The 13129-nt window shown below is 53.7% G+C and overlaps 1 protein-coding gene across 5 annotated transcripts in view; it reads left to right on the forward strand.

Moving 5' to 3' along the window:
- Window positions 1-1781: 1781 nt before the first annotated feature.
- ALX4 (ALX homeobox 4) overlaps window positions 1782-13129 on the forward strand; it is a 47419-nt gene continuing 36071 nt past the window's right edge. The window contains exons 1-2 of one of the 5 annotated variants that reach the window (XM_065064768.1): window positions 1782-2047; window positions 3355-3690. In XM_065064768.1, coding sequence (XP_064920840.1) covers window positions 3597-3690 — 94 coding nt within the window. In that variant the 5' untranslated portion in view covers window positions 1782-2047; window positions 3355-3596. Of the gene's footprint in view, window positions 2048-3147; window positions 3691-4926; window positions 5615-8592; window positions 8753-13129 lie in introns of those variants that run through there. The other 4 variants (XM_065064766.1, XM_065064767.1, XM_065064770.1 and 1 more) reach the window with 4 other exon arrangements.

The raw sequence follows: 13129 nt of genomic DNA on the forward strand, positions 1-13129 counted from the left end.
GTACTTCTTCCAAAACCAGCAGTGACTGTACCTGAATATAAAGCACATAGACATATGGAATTTGCAACCGGTTGCTGCGGAGCGCAAACCTTTCGGCCGCTCTTTCGCCCTTCCCTTTCGGACTCATTTGGGGCAGAGACGGGGCAGTTTTGGGGTCACTCGGAGGAAAAACAGGGGGTGACATCGGGTTTCAAGTGGTGCGTGTCCCTTTTCTGCCCCTGCTGTGCCGCTCCTCACTCCCTCAGGCGCGGAAGCTCCCGTCACCCCGACAGCCGTCCCGGGGAGGTGCGGCGGGAGCGGGAGACCAGAGCCGCATCGCCGGACCAACCGGACGGACACGGCCGCCCGGGCAGCGCCACGACATGCAGCCCCAGCACCTTGTTTAAGCGGGAAAGCTTCTGCAGTCTCCCTGTTTGCTTTTATGTTCATAAGGTTCCGCTCCCAGCTAACGGGAGCTGGGGGAATCCCCCGTCAAACTGGCTGAGAGGACTCCACACAAAAACCAACCCAGTCAAACGAAAACTGTCCAGAAAAGCGATTACTGGTTATTCCCCCTCTCTCCCGCCAGATCGCCAGGTATTTGCAAGCATCCTTTCCCCCGGTAACGATTCCCGAATTAACCTCCCGCTTCCAGGGACACAAATTGGCCATTAGAGAGAGGGGTTTATTGCGGTCCTTTCCGCGGGGCTGCAGATCAGTCCTGATTGGGAACTAATGGACTTTTCGTTACAGTTTAGTGTAAGGAGGGGCTGGCGGAGCGCTCCGACCGAGGCAGACCACGGGCAGCGCTGCTTCGGCTCGGCCAAGCCGGAGTGCAACGTTTCTCTAAACAAAACAAAACCAAACAGATTTAAAAAAAAAAAAAATCATCTCCTGACCGATCCAAGAATGTCTTCCGTTAGTTTTTGTTGTGGTTGCTGTATTTAACCTTGCCGAACAGAAATCCCCAGGCCGAGTAGAGCGCCGCAGCAGAATCGAGGACTGCCTTCACATCATTTCGTTCAGGCTGCTTCTTCGTTCGCCAAAATAATTTATCGGGACGCAACTGGCTAGAGAACCCGTATTTAACACTCTCGCACACCCACATATTCTCCTTCATGAGCACATCTGTTAATCTGCTGCGGCGAAGCCGGGGATGTGGGATCCCGGGTACTGGCAACGCCCCGACTCCCCTGGTACCCCCGAAGTGGTTTTTGGAAATACTCTAATGTATTGAGTTGGCTTGCTTTTTATTCAATAGTGGAGAACGGAGAGAAAGGGGCCTGTGGTGGGGTGGGGGAGTTTGGGAGGGGAGAGAAAAACGACGAGGAAAGAATTAAGCAAGGTAATAAAGAGAATAAGGAAAGAAAATCCGCTGAAAGCTTTCTTGGACCAGAAAGCTGAGCGAGCCCAGCGCTGCTCTGAGGCAGATTCGCAAAATGGTTTAAAAATCTAGTAAGTGAATCCATCTCTACTGTTTTTAACGACGACCTCGCTAGAAATCCCCTCTGCATCGGGGGGTCGAGGGGTTGGGGGGTTGCTCTTGTCAGATCGAAGCTAATGAAAACGGCGGTGCTGGTTTTGTGCCTGGAGCAAGAAAGGTCCTGGGGGCGGCGGCAGCCACGGCCCCCCCGAACAGTCGACCAGGGGGCCGCACAGTCCTGCCGCCCCCCCAAGCCGCATCCCGCTCTCCCCTCGCACCCAGATACACATACACAGATGAAAGCCACGAGTCTCCCCCCTCTTTGCACGAAGGGAAGAAGCAGGGAAGAGAAGGGAGGACACATGGGCCGGGACGTGGGGGGAGCCCACTAGGAGCCCAGAGCGGCCGCCGGTGCCCCCGCTCCCCGTCTGCAGCCCGCTCCGCAGAGACCCGCGCTCCCGAAGGGGTTAAGGGCCTTATTTTCTTCCTCCTCCTTTCCTTTCCTTTCCTTTCCTTTCCTTTCCTTTCCTTTCCTTTCCTTTCCTTTCCTTTCCTTTCCTTTCCTTTCCTTTCCTTTTCTCTTCTTTTTGACTGAAGGACTGTGGATGTAGCTTGCGTAATATCTTTATTACTGAAAACTTCAAGGTAAGCAAGCAATAGAAACCAGATGTGGGGATGGGAGGAAGGCAGGGTAAGAGTAAGTGTAAGGGGTAGCAGGAGTTAACCGGGGGAGGAGGGGAATCAGCTTGAACGGCTGGAGGGGGGTACGACGGAAGGTGAGTATTGATTTATTTTTAAGCCCTTTTGGGGTTTCAATTGACCCTTCAAACCAAAAAGGGCTCCTGCCAGCTTCTGTCCCTTTGCAAGTTCACCTCTGGCAGTCCCAGAAGCCGGGGCCAATTTTGTGTGCTTGGCGACCCTGTTAAAATCCCCCCCCTGCTACCTTTCCGCTTTTGATCCAGTCGTTTTACACCTGGAGAGAGAACGTTTTTAGAGGTAAATAAGTAATGACGATCATAAACGTGCGGCTAGACGCCACGGAGAGCTCGCCTGGCGATGTGCGGGGCGGGCGCTGCACCGCCGTGCCCGGAGAGGCCAGCGGCTCACAGCAGCGCTGGGGAGCTGCCGGCCCTGAAGGGGTTAACGGGGGGGGAAGCTTAAAGGCATATAGCTGCGGGGGAAATCTGTATTGCCTTTAATACAGAGGAGGGGGCCGCGGAGGCAGCGGTCCCCGCAGCTGGGGGCAGTGAGGAGCGGAGAGGGCCGGGACCAACAGAGCGTGTCATGTCACGACCATTGAATCGTCCCTGGTGCTTCCGCCTGCGCGGATACCACATCCATCCCTTCGTGGCGTTCATGTCATGTATTTGATTTTCTATTTTTTAATCATAAAAACTTTTGGACTTTTTTTTTTTCTTTTTAACGCAAAAGATATGACCTCCACCCCCCTCCGCTTCCACACATCCCCTGCACGTACACACACCCCCCTTCCCGGGCCCCCTCCCCTCCACTGTCATCATCTACATATTAATTGGGGGAGAGGTCTCTCTCTCTTTTTTTTTTTTTTTTTTCCCTCCTATGTGTGGGGGGGAAAGCGCAGAGAAGAGCCTCTTTAGTGTCTAGATAGTTTGGAGGGAGAGACGGAGGGCAAGTGTCTGTGAGTGTGTGTGTGTGTGTGAGAAAGAGAGAGAGGGAGGGAAAGAAAAAGACCCCTTTTACTGTGCGAGATCTTAAGGGGGCTTGGAGATCTGGTCAGCTTTCAAGAACATCTGAATCCTCTTAGAGCTCCCCGGCCCAGCTGTGTGTGTGTATGAGAGGGAGAGAGAAAAAGAGGTTCCTGGTGCCCCTCCAAGAGCATTAAGGACACTCGGGCCTTTTAATTTTAGGAATGAATGCTGATACTTGTGTTTCTTATTGTGATCCGGCTGCCATGGATTCCTACTACAACGCAGCCTCCCAGGGCACAGAAGGCTCCTCGCCTTTTAGGGCATTTCAAGCAAGTGACAAGTTCAGCCCTACTTTCCTGGCCAGCAAAGGACAAGGCTTTGGTGACAGCAGCACTAAGTGCCGGAGCCGCTACAGCCAGCAGGAATGTCAGTCCCTGGATGGCAGCGTGCAGGCTCCCGGCTCCGCCGGGGCTCCGGCCGCCTTTAACAAATACCCTCCGCAGCAGCAGCAGCCGCCGCACCTCTACATGCAGCGAGGTCGGTGCAAAACCCCCCCGGAGAGCAACCTCAAGCTGCAGGAGAGCAGCGGCCACAACGGAGCTCTGCAGGTCTCCTGTTACGGTGAGTCCTTGACGTGCGGCGGGGGAAGCACCGGGGCCGAAACCGGAGAGAGACGTCCGGGGCTGGAAAGGGCGCCCCGGGGGCGGGAGGGGGTGACGGCTGCCCGACAGGACAAGTCCTCCCGGGGTCAAGGAGACCTTACCCGGCTTCGGCGCGCCGAGCGGCGCGTTGGCCGTGGCGGCGGAGCGCAGCTCGCCCGCGGGCAGCCCCATCCCGCTGCGGTGGGCACAGCCGCCCGCCCCGAGCAGCTCTATTCCTAGCTGGGTCTGGAGCCCGCAATGTTCGAGGGAAGCCGCTTTTCCCCCTTGTCCTCCTTTGCCGTGATTTTAATCGTCATTTCTGAGCGGACCCCATGCGCTCCCGGAGAGCACTAGCTCTTTGGCAGTGTAGGGAAATCCGCCGTAAACTGGGACAGAAACAGAAAGAAAAGAGCAGACCGCAGGGCTGCGCAAAACACTCTCTGCGGGGACCGTCTTCCAAAGGGAGAATTTCTGGAAAATTTCACCGAAATCTTCTGTAACGGTCTCCCCCACTTTCCTGTCTCTCACTTTCTCCTCTAATTGCCACTCCCCTAATTGATTTCTGCTGGGCTGCAGATAACCCGCTCACATTCTCTCCGCCGATCATTAGCGTCAATTAAGATACTCCCTTGCTCTGGCGCTAGTCAAGACAGCCTTGAATAGGGTCGTTTCTCATCTCTCGTCAGACCGTGGGTTTAAAAGGTTTCTTCGAGAGGTTTGCGCTGTATCGAGGTGATTAGGAAACAAACTAACTAACTAAAAAAGACAGAAAAAAACCCCAAAAATATAAATAATAAAAAACCAATCAAACAAACAAAAAACAACAACACATCAACAAGAAGCCCTTTTTTTGTTTCCCACGGAGAAGTTAAGTGGGAATGAAATCTCTTCCTTTCCTACCCGGTGTTCTCTATGAGGGCACAAAAATGTTGCCCCGATCTGGATTCAGCGCCTCGCTGCTGAAGGGTGGTGGCCGTGTCCCCATCTTCGGTGCACCGATCCACCATGACCCCGCCGGGCAGGGACAAGGACAAGGCGGGGTCGGGGTCTCCGAGGTGTCCCTAAGACGGGAAATGACTGCGGGGAGCAGGGAGAAGGCCAGGTCGGGCCGGTGATCCCAGTTCCCGCAACGCAGGCTCCCGCTGTAGTTTTGGGTACTCTTTGCCCTCTTCGCTTTCTCTTTCTCCCCACACACCTTCCTTTTCCCCGTTTCTAGACTTAAAAGGAGGCAGAGGCGCCTTCTCCCTGCCCGTCTCCCAAACCTCGGCGTGCCAGGCCGCGCTCAGGCGCCGTCCATCACCTGCTGCGTACAGCCAAGGGGACCTCGCACCCCTTCCCGGATCCAGGTCCGTGGGCTATGCTCCCCCCAGCACCCGTGAAGTCCTCGCCTGGCAGCCGTGCCCGGGAGCGCAGGCAAAGCCCGTCCGCCTTGCGCCCGTCCACGCTGCTCCCTGTCTGCCGGGCCGGGCAGGGATCGGGCCCGTACCCGCACCTTGGGCCGCGCTCTGCTGCTGCCGCGGCCGCACGGCTCCTACCCGCACCCGAGAGGCGCGGCCACTCTCCCGCCTCTGGCCCCGCGGGGCTGAGGAGCTTTCGCATTTGTTCTGGCCGCGGCCTACGCTGGGGTTTTCTCCTCTTGCGCGCTCTCTCTCTTCCCCAGCCCCGTGGGTGGACAACCCCACGCCGGCGCCAAGGCTCCATCCACATCCGCGGAGGCCTTCGGGGTCAAACCGGGGCCTACGGGGAAAAAGGGCACGGTGAGGCCGGGGAGCTCCGCGACGACGCGCGGCCCCGGCCGGGAGGGATCCGCTCCCGTCGGCCGTGGGACGAAGTGGCAGCACGGGGCAGCCCCTGGTGCCCGCCGCCCTGCCACCTCCTCCGTGCTAACCGGATCTCTTGCTTTTGTAAGTGGCAGAGGCCAGGGCACCGGCTTAGCCTGAGATGACACATTACAACCCCCGGTAGAGCCACACAAATTTGTAACCCTGCTTAAAGCCGCTGGGGTCCCCCCGGATTTACTTTTAAGCAGAGCTCTGGGCTTGACTTCAGTGGGAACCCCGCGGCGGGTGGCCCGACCCAGCCCAGACCCGCGCTCGTTCCGAGACCCGTGTGATGTGGCTTGGGACGATGGGCCGTAATAAGAGACACATGGGTCTGCGAGGATAATTAACAGTAATAGTAATAATAATAATAATGGTTAATGATTGAAGAGACTCCTTGATGATAGCTAGATCGGGGTTTCACAGAGCGACTGCAGCACCCGTAGGCGCCTCTCTGCCTTCTCCCGGCCGGCTAAAACCTTGGGCAGAGGCCTTATGCCCCAGGAATGCCCGCGCCCGCCAAAAGGTACCGGAATCGGGAAATCACCGTGCCTGGGTAAATACCCTCGGCGATGGTGAGAGTGAGGGAAGAGAGAGCCGTCCTCCTTCGCTGCGGGCACAAGCGCGGCAGCTAACGCGCAGGCTTCTGCCCGAGGAGCCAGGGTGCAGGCAGCTGCCCCGCTGCTTTGCGCCGCCCGCCGAGCCCCCGCGGCCGCTTCGGTGCTGGTGCTGCCGTGCGCGTTGTGCGGACGGGGAAGAAGCGCGGCGGCGGCGGCGGACACTTGTGGCTCCCCAGGCTCCTGATTGCCGGGGCTGAGGGGTATGCTGGAGCTCAATTTAAAAAACAACACAACCCCACACACACCCCCCCTCCCCAGAAAAAAAAAAGAAAAGAAAGAGAGAGAAAAAAAAGAGAGCGAGACGGAAAAGAAAACCCGAGGCGGACAAAACGGGCAGTGCCCAGGCAGCCGGCTTCCCATCGCGCCCGAAGGTGAGCCCGGAGATGCTGTGGGCCTATCCCCCGGGCCGGTCTCCGCACTACCCAGGAGACCCCCTCCGCGCACCCGGCTCTCGCCTCCACTTTTCTCCTCCTCGCTTGTAGAGCACCCAGAGGAGGACAGCACGGAGTGGCCGGGCAGCGTGGGGGGCCGGGCCGGGAGGAGGCACGGCGTGCACAGCAGGCACCCCGCGAGGCGGCGGGAGCCGGTGTCTCCCCCTGTTTGTTTAATTTTATTATAATTCTTTAATAAACAAGTCGTTGCGAGTTATAAAAAGCCCGTGCCTGCCATCTATTGCTCTCGGCTTCTATTTCTAGATCTAAGCCCTTCCATTGCATTGTACGGATAAATATAGGCCAGGGAGAGCTGCGGCTGTAAATACACGGAGGACATGGGCGGCAGTCGCTGAAGAGCTTCCAGAGCGGCTGCTGGCAGGGCCGACGGCACTGTGCGGCCCTGGCTCCCGGCCGGGCTCACCGCGGTCCTCTCGGAGCGGCGGCTGCCTGCATGGCCCTGGGACTGTGTCCGGCGGGGCTCCCCTCTGCCCCGCCGCTCACATCCCTGCCTGGGCTCCCGACGGGCCGGCGGCTTCGCACGGCTTCCCTCGCTTTCCCTGCCCTCAAAAGGGGGGTACGAATTATCCCGCAGACCGGCACCGGCAATTATAGACGAAATCTTAAATAAAAGCCCTCAGAACAGGTTATATATCTTGGCTTAGGAGGGTAAAAAGCTTTCGAGTGATTTATGTGCTGTAGTAATCTGACTTGCTATTTCTACTGCGTGAAGCTGAAGTAAGTTATATGTCTTGAAACATATGTGTACGTATATCTACATACACGCACAAATATATATGTATATTGCTGTCTAGAAATACGGACTGGAAAAAAGCATCGTTTAGGGAGTGAAGGCGAATGTGATAGGGATGTTTGCCCAAAGGAGACGGGAGAAAGGAAACGGGCTTTCTCTAACAGAGGAAATTCTTGAAGTGCCGAGTTATGCAAATAACGGTCATTTCTTTTATTTAGTGAGCAAATAAAAAGTACCGCCTAAAGTGTGTTATTAATAGAAGTGCAGAAAGCAACTGCCGTAGGAATCAGAGACTCGCTGCGTGGTTTTTTAAATTGACACTTTTAATGCACTTCTCCTCCTCCTCCTCCCCCTAATGAAATGTAAACTGCAGGCATGGCAGGAACGAGCTCGCTGGCGGTCCCCCCTCCACCTCCCGTAAGAGACCGCTCGCTGCCAAGCGCTCGGGGCTCCCCGCCGCTCCGCTCCGAGTCCCCGCCGATGCGGAGCTCGCTGTGCGCCGGGGAGGACCGGCGACATCCCCCCAACTCCCCCTGGCTCCAGACGCAGCGGGAGGGGGCACCTGAGGCCGTGTGTTCTCCCTGATACTCTTGCAGGGCTCTTCCACATCGGGCGATGCCGTGCCTCCCCACCTGGGTCTGGGAATGTCATGCCCCCCCCAAACCTCCGCCCGCCCCTCTGCGAATCTCCGCGGGAGACGCTCCGCCACCGGCCCGGGGAGGAGACCGCTGCCCCTCGCTCGGCCGCCGGGTGCAGAGTGCTTTGGGGGGGGATCCCGGGCTGCGGCGGACGCTCAGGCCCTGCCCTACGCTTTCTTCCCCCCTCAGCTTTGATCCGGGCTCTCGGCTTCTGCCGGGGCTCCTTCCCCGCGGATGAAAGCGCCGGTGGGGAGGCAGGCGGGGTGTGCGTGGGTTCATCCCGCACCCCGGTGGGGCGAGGTGCAGGGGGGCAGGGAGTGGGGAGATGCTGCTGCCCTGATCCCCGCGGGGGACAACAAGGAACGTATAAAGGGGAGAAGGATGCGGGAGGGAGGCGCGAGGGAGAAACGGGGGACGGGTCCCGGTCCCTGCCCGGCATCAGGGCGAAGCGGCAGCGAGCGGAGCCAGTGAGGGCGGGGAGGCGAGCTGGAGGGGAGCGGGCGGCGGGGCCGGCCCCTTCCCGGGTGCTGCAGGGCCGGTTGCCCTGCGAGGCTCGGCCGGCGGCTCCCGGCGTGCTGCTGACGCCGCCCTGGCAATCGCCCTCTCTTTTTCACAATAGGGCCACCAGATCTGCCATTCAAGGGCTCCGGCACCCTCCCAGGGAGGGGAGGGAGCTCTCACCAGGAGTTTGGTTAAGCCTCTGTTTGAACAGACTCTCGGAGGTGCGGGATCTCCTCCGCGGAAACCTGCGGGATTTCCTCAGGGAGCAGGACGAGAAGGTAGGGCTCACGTTCCTTACCCCGGCTGCTCAGGAAGATTTATTCACGGCTTTTTCCAAAGATGTTTTGCGCTTCTCTTGACTTGGACGGTAGATCTGGCTGGAGACTTTTACAGGATTCCTGACCCGAGCTGTTTATAACGCTCATGTGTCAAAGGACTGGGAGCCTCCCTCTCTCTTCCTGCCTCTCCCTTCTTGCAGGCAAATTTCTTTTCTCACTAGAGCTGTCTATTTTCGATTTGTCCGCTGCTGACTGAGATTAACTCCGCTTTAGCCCTACACTTCTGCAGCGCAAGCTTGTAACCTCGACAGGACGTTACTAGGGTGCGGAAAGAGAGAGTCTTAAAACTTTTACTAGTCTTAATTGTTTTGAAAGCAACGCAGTGCGAAGCAGACGAGAAAAATACTGATGGGGCGAGAGATTTGGAGATGCTTATTGAGTGCATCTTTTCCTAAGGGTTTGGTGTAGGAGTCCTATTAACAATATATGCTGATGCCAGATAGCGCAAATGAGCTGTGTGTGTGTTATCTGGAGCTGCAGGCTGTTTATTTTGTGCTGCCTTTTGAGTGTACATTCAGTGTGGTTGCATGACTAACTGGCTGGAGTGATTCACTGGCTGCTTTATGGGTGACTGCTCAAAACAAGTTGTGAATCAAAAGAGATTTCTTTGGCTGTGGTTTCTAACCTCCCAAGTTAAATGCTCTCAGGGTTTAAGGGGGGCTAATGTGCAGACTTCAATCCCTCAGATCTTGAAGATATATTTCTTTTCCAAGCCCTGCGTTCAAAGCCATGATGAGTTTCCCTTGTAAGAGGGAGGTGGTGTCTGGGAGGCTCGGAGCCAGGGTCTGCTGCTAAAGGACATCTCCAGCCACAACACTATCCATTCGATCGCGCTAGTTCCCAGCTCTTTAGACACTGCCGCTCCTTGGTGTCCTTAAGCCACTTTATTATCCTGTTCCGGGCATTTGGGTAGCTGCAGTAATGCTCAGGTTAAAAGTGTGATGCATCCTGTGGTAGTAGGAGACTTTTCTTCCCATTTTGCAGTCGGAAAAACAGACTCAATACCTGCTAGCGGTTTGTGAAAGGTGGAGCTGTCGCCACTCAGTGGCATCAGTGTGACCTTCCCAGGGCCGTGGCTCCTGCAGAAGGAGGGTCTCGCGGGGCTGGAGAAAGCAGCCCACGGCCAGAGATGGGTAGCTCACAGCTATTGTCTTTGATTTTGGAGGGGACTGAACACAGGTTTCCTGACGGCCAGGTCCTTATTGGGTGCAAGAAGCTGTAGCAACTGGTGTGTTATCATATGCTCAGGTCCCTCAGTGCATTAAATAGGCTTAACCTGCCAATCCACATTAATGGTCTGATCTTTAAAAAGCAACTCATTAGCGTGGGCAACCTATATTGTCCAAAACAAGATATGGGTTGGTCATTGCTTTTCAGAAAATGCTGAGAAATCTCTGTCTCAAAATTCATGTGTGTCTGAGGTATTCCTCCCAGACATTTGGGGGAAAAAAAATCCCATCTCAATTGTTAATCAGCTTGTAAAGCAAATATCTTAATATCTTCATGTAGATATATTTTCAAGAGAAAAAGATAAATAATTCTGGATTAGAAGCCTGAGCAGTAATGCAGCTAATATAGGACTCTTGTGACTTGAGAATAATTTACTAAAGAGATGGATGAGAACATTTCATATTAATAAAGCATTACAGTAATTTACTATAGTTACATGTCTCTCAGCTGCCTCAACTTGTAAATGAAAGTTCATAAGTAAAGGAGGAAAGCTACCTACATATATTACACAAATGCACTTTATTTTCTGCGTAAGTTTAGATCAATCAATGCTATTATATACATTGGTGATTCTGTCTGGCTGTGTTTTCATTCATACTTGCACATCATCTTCATATTTTGACTATTACATAAGTAGACATGATGTGAAAGAGCAATTGTGATCACCATGATATTTCTAGGGCCATTTCTTTATCAAAGAGAGACAGGTCAGCGAGGAATCGTGGAGAGGGATGGGGGGAGAAAGGAAGAGAGATGTATAAGATGAGTCGCGGGGCGGGAAGGAGATATCTTAGAAGGGTGATGAGCAGTGGCAGACCCAGCACTATTATGGAGGATGGTCTGCAACTGATTTTATGGCCTACATCAAATTCTTTATCTCCCCGTTGAGAATAGCTGTGATTCAACATTTAGTAGCTGCTGTCTTCAGGTCTCAGCAGGATTTAGCCATGACAAGCTGTTATGTCATGAGCTATGGTCTCTCCTTATCTGCACTGGTCAAAGACCATTGTATCGCCTAACTCAGCAGCCTGTTTACATCTGGGGTTTTTTTTCTTTTTTTTTTTTTTTGGTAAAGATGCAGTTTAAGGGTTTATCCTGTTGCAGTTAACCTGCTTGCTGGAAACAGGTGGTTGAATCAGTATTGTTTCTAAATATATTCTTTATTAGCAACAACTGTGTTCATTAGTTGTAAGGTACATGAGTTTTTAGCTGGTGATGGAGCCTGAAGGTAAACTGGTTTAGTCATTGGTAGACATGCTGTGTATTAAGGCTGGGTGAAAATGCTGTGAAGCTGATGAAGGCGGCAACTGCCTTTATTCAGTAACAGTCTGAAAATGCTATGAAACTAAAGGAGGGGAGTTAACAGAAAGTCGAGACCCATCAGAGAACTACCTTCTATGGGAAATGAGGAACCCGAAGAAGAGACAGAACAAAAATTTCAGGTGGGCTTCTGTCTGAAGGAAATAAAATAATCTTGTCTTGAAATAACTCCTATCTGATTGCTGTTTTGTTTAGGGAGATAGGACTTCGTGAGCAAATGCTGCTGCATAAAAGAAATACCTCAGGTCTCATCAGTTCCTCCCTGTAGTGGAAGCTGCTTCCTCAGGACTTGGGATTTTGGCTGACTGCTTCAGTCAGGAGCAGTGATGCTGGTGTCCCTGGGTAGGATGCAGTTTCCAAAGGGGGAAATGGGAAACCATGTTCATTCATTTGATGCAAGAGGGATCAGATAACAAGGGTGCTTGAAGACATCTAACCTATTCAGGAGCAGTGGAAAGTGAAAGGAATTCACACTAGAATGAAATCAAACCAAAACAAGCCGAAGTTGTAAACTGTGCACAGGGAGTGAGGGCTATATCGGGAATTTTCCAGTAAAGCGTCAAAAACAATCAGAGAATGACTCTGTGCTGGGACAGTGTCCAGAGAGATCTAAAAGGTCAGCTGCAAGACCCTGACTCAGTGAGGTGCTGGGGAGCACACATGCCACAAGCCAGAAGACATTTCACAAAACAGGTGAAATGAGAAAATTGTATTAAGCCTGAAACTTAACGGTAGCCTGAGCCACAGCAAGGTTTCTGAAAGAACAGAAAACCATTTAAAAAAGGGAGCCAAAGGCTCACCAGGGTACCAGCCTGCTGGGCATGGAGTTGGTATCAGGCTGTTGGGTCTGCCAGGCAGGGCTTGGGTCACCCGTGGGACTGGCCATTTCCAGTGTGTGTGCTCTGGAAGCACAGAGAGCCCCACAGCATCAGGTTTTCCAGCCCCAGTGATGCCACATGAGAAAGGACTCGATGGGAGGCTAACGCATAGCCATTCCCACCACACGGTCAGCTGGAAAGATGAGCTGGATGGAGCCTGACTCTGCAGTGCTTGTTCACAGAAAAGAGCCTGAGGCCAAATGCTGAGGCAAGGGTACACTCTGTAGCCTGGACCACAGTGCTGGTCTCTGGTTCAGGACGCTGTGAGACCCTCTGGAGCACTGTATGGTTCTTTTCCAGCTTTTTCCAGGATGGAGCATGCCCAGACCTCATCCTGGAGTGGAGTCGGGAGCACAGCTGTGGCAAAGACCCATACCTGAGAGCTGAGAAGTACTGTGTTATAGACATAACCTGGCTTATCAAGATTTGGTCTGAACCTTTGTAAGCAGATTGGAGCCAGATATCCATCTGAGCTAGATAGGACACAGCCAAATGCTAGAAGGCAAGAGGAAGAAGAGACTCACCTAAATTGGCAGAGAACCTGCAGACATTTTGTGTTCCGCATGCCTCCAGACGGCAGTGAGGATTTCCAAGATAAATAGCTGATGGACCAATTGCTAGACACTTAGGCAGACTGTGCAGGAGGCCAGAAATGCTCCATGAAGGTGTGGGATTTATGGTAGAGCTTAAATATTGCATTTCAGCCCTTGAACTGAAGTTGGAAAGCCGCTACTGGAAGAAAGGGAAGCTGGTTGCTTTATAGAGGTATAAGGTCCTGTGCTAGAGAGAAGATATTTCCATCCAGTTCATACCACTTCAAACTATTTGAAAAAGGGACTTAGGCAGCATAGAAAGCAATGAGGGATTTGCTACAACACCAAACACAAGT

Source organism: Columba livia, chromosome 5 (genome assembly GCF_036013475.1).
Source record: "Columba livia isolate bColLiv1 breed racing homer chromosome 5, bColLiv1.pat.W.v2, whole genome shotgun sequence".
NCBI classification, from domain to species: domain Eukaryota; kingdom Metazoa; phylum Chordata; class Aves; order Columbiformes; family Columbidae; genus Columba; species Columba livia.